General features: G+C 35.8%; 2 protein-coding genes across 2 annotated transcripts; both read right to left on the reverse strand.

Moving 5' to 3' along the window:
* Nucleotides 1-236: 236 nt before the first annotated feature.
* Nucleotides 237-1,328, reverse strand: LOC114530214 (muscarinic acetylcholine receptor M3-like). The gene is made up of 2 exons (XM_028551792.1): nt 1,265-1,328; nt 237-1,048 (listed from the first exon to the last, which is right to left on the reverse strand). The coding sequence occupies exons 1-2, from the start codon at nt 1,326-1,328 to the stop codon at nt 237-239; spliced, it is 876 nt and encodes a 291-aa protein (XP_028407593.1).
* Nucleotides 1,329-3,824: 2,496 nt separating this feature from the next.
* LOC114530215 lies at nt 3,825-4,307 on the reverse strand (the record flags this gene model as incomplete). The annotated part of the gene is made up of 1 exon (XM_028551794.1): nt 3,825-4,307. A coding segment is annotated over one exon (483 nt), but the record flags the coding sequence as incomplete, so codon positions are not given.
* Between the last annotated feature and the right edge of the window lie 1,719 nt (nt 4,308-6,026).

Genomic DNA, 6,026 nt, shown 5'->3' on the forward strand with positions numbered 1-6,026 from the left:
GAAATATTTTGTGAACTTCGGATTAAAAATCAGAATTCCTTAGAAATTCATTAATAACATATAATTCCTTAAACAATTCTTTAAAAAACCAAAAAAGGTTGAAATTTCCTTAGTAATAATTTCCTTAAAAGAGTGAGACGCAATATAAAACTGGACACCCTGTTTTATGCCTAGGTTGGCTATTCATTCATGCTCAAGACACCACTTGCTTCTCAGCGGTTTTGTTCCATATTTTCTTAAACAACATTTCGTCTACTGCACTTCACGACCCATCCTAGAGCCTTACGAAAGTTTCTGTGTCTCCACGCATAAATAAATGGGTTGAGAACGCTGTTCAGATACACTACAGGCTCGCATGTTTTGCTCAAGAAATAATAGAACTTGGATTTACTGCATGATGTGCAGAAATATTCCAAATGAATGAAAACAGCATAAGGCGAATATGTTAGGAAAAAGAGCGATAAGATGAAGAATATTGTCACCAAAAGCCGCTTGTCAGATTTCATTCTTTTAATGTTTTCTTTAGTTGCACTGTCTATATTTACCACAGATGTGACTTCTTTCAGTCTTCGCCTTTTCTTTGCCTTCAAGTTGAAGTATATGAAAGCAAATAAGAGAGTCAATGAGAGAAATGAGAAAGTCGCATGTAGATGTGTATTCAGTAAGATATACGCTTTGTCAGACATTCCCATTAGGCGAAATGAGGAGAAAAATCCGGAGTAAATCCACGAAATGGCCACAATTATTGCAGCTGAATTTAGTGTCATAACTCGACGATACAAGAAAGGTTTTTTAATGGTCACACTTCGGTCGATGATGAGTATTACTATTGTGACTATAGCGTTGTTGACTGTTATATAAGAGCCGTAATCACCAATTTCTAGTGTTTTCGAGTAATATTTGTTTTGATAAATACCAAAATGGTAAACAGCATACAATGGATCCACAACAAGTCCTGTCAACAAATCAGCGACTGCGAGGTTTGCTACAAATACTATTGGTACGTTACGAAGACATTTGTAAGGATCGTAGCAGATGGCTGTTAGGCCTAGTTCATACGTCGCATTTTGGTCGCGTCGAATGCAATTCAAACAATAGATAATGAGATGATAAGCCTCATTTAGCCTCATTTAGCCTCATTACCATCTCATTATCTATTGTTTGAATTGCATTCGACGCGACCAAAATGCGACGTATGAACTAGGCCTTAGAAGTAGTGCGTTGGTAATTATTGTAGCAAGCGATATTACTAGCAGTAGAATACCAATCGTTAGCGAGAGAACTCTCTGAAATGTCGTATATTCTGTTGAACTGTTGTTTGATTCCATCATTCCATTCGTGCAGTGCTGTTCTTTAATGTTCTTATTTATTGTCCTGTAATAAAAAAAAACTATTGACATCTTTAGAACTTGGTTCATACATTATGCATGAACTGAAGGATATTTGCCTGACAATAATAACATAAATAGTTGAAAACGTGACATGAAATGCGCATTACCAGCTGTCTAAAACATACAAAAAAACTTCACAGCCAGTTTGGACCTTTCCTTTCGTCACCCTATAATTCTCCTTAATACAAAATTGCATGTACGTTTAAAGGATAATAATTCCTTGGTGAAGGACTAGACGTTCAGTTAGACAAATGTATAATTAATCAAACCCTCCTACCCGCGGTAATCTCATCGTAATGAATCATTAGATTTTCTCACGACATTACGTTCTTTGACCAGGCCTGGACCTGGACCAGGTCTAGGCCTATAGGCGTTTGAACGTTGTTTACCTGGCCTAGACCAAGCCTGGACCTGGTCTATATAGGCCACAAAATCCAGGGACCGGTTGTATCAAGCCCGTTTAGCCTAAACGGTGGTTACGTTCAAAATAGAAGAAAGCCAGTCTATCGTTTTATTCAACAAAGCTAAATTTTTTTACCCTTAATACAAATTAAGATACTGTCTACAACTACATATTCAGTGCATAATATTCAAGTTGAATCATTCAAGGGAGATGTAGAGTGTTATTTAATTTTAACTTATCCAGTCAGCAGAAGAAATTGGTCTGGACCAGGCCTGGACCTGTACCAATTTTTGTAACGTGAACGGGATTTAGCGTGTTTGTGGTGTTTCCCAAGTATTTTGTCACGATGTTGTCTATACATTTTTGTTTTTGTCTAGGAATGCGCGCTCGCCTTTAAAATGTAAAACCGTAGCTACCATCAGTTAAGAGATTACCTACAATTAACGCAAACTTGTACAATTTGTACGTCTTGTTTTCTGGCAAATCTTAGAATATGTACGTCTTGTATTCTGGCAAATCTCGTGGACTTTAATATCTTCATAATTTCTCACTTTAGTTTTGTGCTAAAATCGATCTAATTTTTCATAGCATTCTACGATCGTTATTATGAAACAAAATTCATGCATATTATATCGGATACAGTCTATTTTTTTATCAACAGCATGCATATAATAATTTTAAAAAAATATTTTAAGAATAAATCTAAGCTTTCCCTACCGTGATATTGCTTTTGTTGTTTTCAAGAATGCATGGGATTCACTTTTATGCCATGTTTCATGCCATGTAGCTGCATGTAACTCTCTGTAGTGAAGCCCGAATGGCGTTATGATGCAGTCAAACCAGTTTCTGTATTACTTCAAACATCCAATTGAGAATAAGAAAGCCTCATTGTGACGAATCATTAGCCAATAGCTTTTTGAAATTATATACGGGTTCTCGCGAAGATCAATCATGCTAGTGTCCTATAATTAAATTTTGTTATTGTTTTAAGACTTAGCTTGTTACACCATATTTCGATAGTTATTTTATCCAAGCTGAGCCTGAATTATGAGAACGAACTGTACCATTTAACAAAATTCTCCGGAAATTTACACCTGTTACAGTTTACACCCTCTTGACATGATGATTTTGAATCGCAATTTGTGCGCTCTTAAACGTTTTACAAATCTAGTCTGCACTCCTTAATAGAAGTTTAATTTCGTGAACATATTGATTATATTCTTAGATACTATAAACTTTTAACTTTCTAACCGGTTCTAATCGGTTAATATTTTTAGGAATAAGTCTAGACTTTCCTTACCGTAATATGACTCTTAATTGCTTGCGTAACATGCACATACGTCATGTAGGTGTAATTTTTCATAATGAAGGAATAGGCGTTACACTAATGTATTCAAACCAGTTTCTTTATTCACTGCATGAAACATTTAATTGAGACCTGGGAGCCTCACTCTAATCATTAGGCAATAACTTTTCAAAATTATATACGGCGACAAAGACCAGTTATGCTAAAAATAATGGTGTAATTAAATTTTTGTCATTGTCTTGAACGCAGACTTTGCTTGTCTCGATGAGCTACATAGTTTGATGAATACAAATGTATAGTTTTTAGGAATTAATGAACATTTAAATCTGTAGTCAGACACCATACTAGGATAATTACTTACATCTAAGCTAAATTATGAGAACGAACTGTACCGAAAAAAAATAATTCCCCGGAAATTTGCACCTGTTACATTGTGCATCCTATTGACATTTTGAATAGCAATTTGTGTGCTTTAAACGTTTTACCAATAAGTCGGCGCTTCTTAAGGGAATTTAATATCTTGAATATATGACCCTCCACATTATGCAAGGTTGCAAGTGCTTTTTGCGTGTAGCTTCAGGCAATGCCTATTTTTTCATAATCTCAAACATTTGATCTTTTTCGTCCACGGCACTTCACGACCCATCCTAGAGACTTACGAAAGTTCCTGTGTCTCCACGCATAAATAAATGGGTTGAGAACGCTGTTCACTTACACTACGGCCTCAGATGATTGGCTCATGAAATAATAAAACTTGCATGGATTTACTGCATGATGTGCAGAAATATTCCAAATGAATGAAAACAGCGTAAGGCGAATATGTTAGGAAAAAGAGAGATAAGATGAAGAATATTGTCACCAAAAGCCGCTTGTCAGATTTGATTTCCTGAAGTTTTTCTCTAGTTGTGTTGTCTATATTTTCCACAGATGTGACTTCTTTGAATTTCCGCCTTTTTTCTGTCTTCAAGTTGGAGTATATGAAAGCAAATAAGAGAGTCAATGAGAAAAATGAGAAAGTTACATGTAGATGTGTATCCAGTAAGATATACGCTTTGTCAGACATTCCCATCAGGCGGAATGTGCAGAAAAATCCAGAGTAAATCCACGAAATGGCCACAATTATTGTAGCTGATTTTAGTGTCATAACTCGACTATACAAGAAAGGTTTTTTAATGGCTATTAAACACACTTCGGTCGATGATGAGTATTACGGTTGTGACTACAGTATTGTTGACTGTGGTAAAAGCGATGTAGTGAGAAACATTTTGTATTTTCAAGTAATGCTTGTTTTGATAAATACCAAAATGGTAAACAGCAAGCAATGGATCAACAGCAAGTCCTGTCAACAAATCAGCGACTGCGAGGTTTGCTATGAATATTATTGGTACGTTACGAAGACATTTGTAAGGATCGTAGCAGATGGCAGCTAGAAGTAGTGCGTTGGCAATTATTGAAGCAAGAGATGTCACCAGCAGCAGAATACCAATCGTTAGGGAGAGAACTCTCTCAAATGTCGTATATTCTGTTGAACTGTTGTTTGATTCCATCATTCCATTCAGTGCTGTTCTCTAATGTAGACCTGTATAATTAAAAAAATAGTGATATCACAAGGCTTTGAGACTGGGGTTCATGCACGATGGAAGGTATGATAATAGACACATCTAAATATATTAGGCAATTGTCTGACGTTTTTTTACAAGAAAACCTTTACACTAACTGTCTTGATTACAAAATATTATGTAATATATTTCACCTGCTGTAAATCCGCATGCAGTAACTTCAGTTTCCGCGATGTCGGAAGAATTTGAAAACGCAAAAATATTTCTCCGTTATTATATTTATTTGCATATGTCACACGTAAAAACAAAAACGTTTCAGAAACGCTTCAGTATTTAAGTGATCCCACAATGGGATCTTGACCACTTGGGATGTTGAATTCAAAACAAAAATCTACCAAACCCAAAGGAAAAAACAAGAATAAGGACTTTGTTTGGACAGACGACAAGCTTGAACTCCTTCTAAATGTTGTTGTTGAGTATACAATGATTAATTGTCGTGTACAAAAAAATTGTGTATAACCAAATACTCCGACATTCTGGTTTCTCGCGTGAAAATCCTTCCTCGGCATGCAAGGATTGGCGAAAATTTCACACACAATTAAAATAGCCTAAATAAGATAAGACTCAACCTGAATAAAACTCTAATATATATAGCAATATAAAAATGAACTGATAAGGGTGGATTTCCACTTATAGAGCACTGAATATAGTTCGCCAGCGAAATATTTGCATATTTTCTTTTGAATTGAGAACATTTACGCCTGCGGTATTCAAAAAGCTCACTCACACTCACTGCGTGTGAGTGTGACATAGAAATCCCACTTAATCAGTTTGAGTGTGAGTGAGCTTTTAGAGTAAGCTACTACAGGCGATAGTCATGTTGAATTTATGCCGCTAAAATTATAAAGAAAACTGATATGCATCTATTTTGCTAGTGAACTATTTCCTACAGTGTGAAAATTCAACCTAAGCCACAATGCTTGAAAGAAACCTCATTTATATGGAACGATATGATACGTTACTTTGCGTCATCGTTTCGGCAAAGCCGTTCACATGAAGTTACCATGAAAGCCGTTCACAGAAAGTTACCATGCATGCACGATGCCGGAAGAATTTGCGAAAATGCAAAAATACCTAAAATATTTATCCGCGCGTCCACATGCAAACACAAAAACGCTAAAGTTATTTGAACCCGCAGTACACCTCCATGTTTTCAACCTGCGTGTCACACGTGGGATGTCCGAACTCAAAACAAAACAAAATGTTGAGTATATGCCGGAACAATTGTGCATAACCATGCAAATACTCCGACATATAGAAAATACTTTCTCAGCAAAAAAAATAACTCACAATGAAAATAACCTTTA

This window comes from Dendronephthya gigantea, unplaced genomic scaffold, assembly GCF_004324835.1.
Source record: "Dendronephthya gigantea isolate DGI-Jeju-01 unplaced genomic scaffold, DenGig_1.0 000061F, whole genome shotgun sequence".
NCBI lineage: Eukaryota > Metazoa > Cnidaria > Anthozoa > Malacalcyonacea > Nephtheidae > Dendronephthya > Dendronephthya gigantea.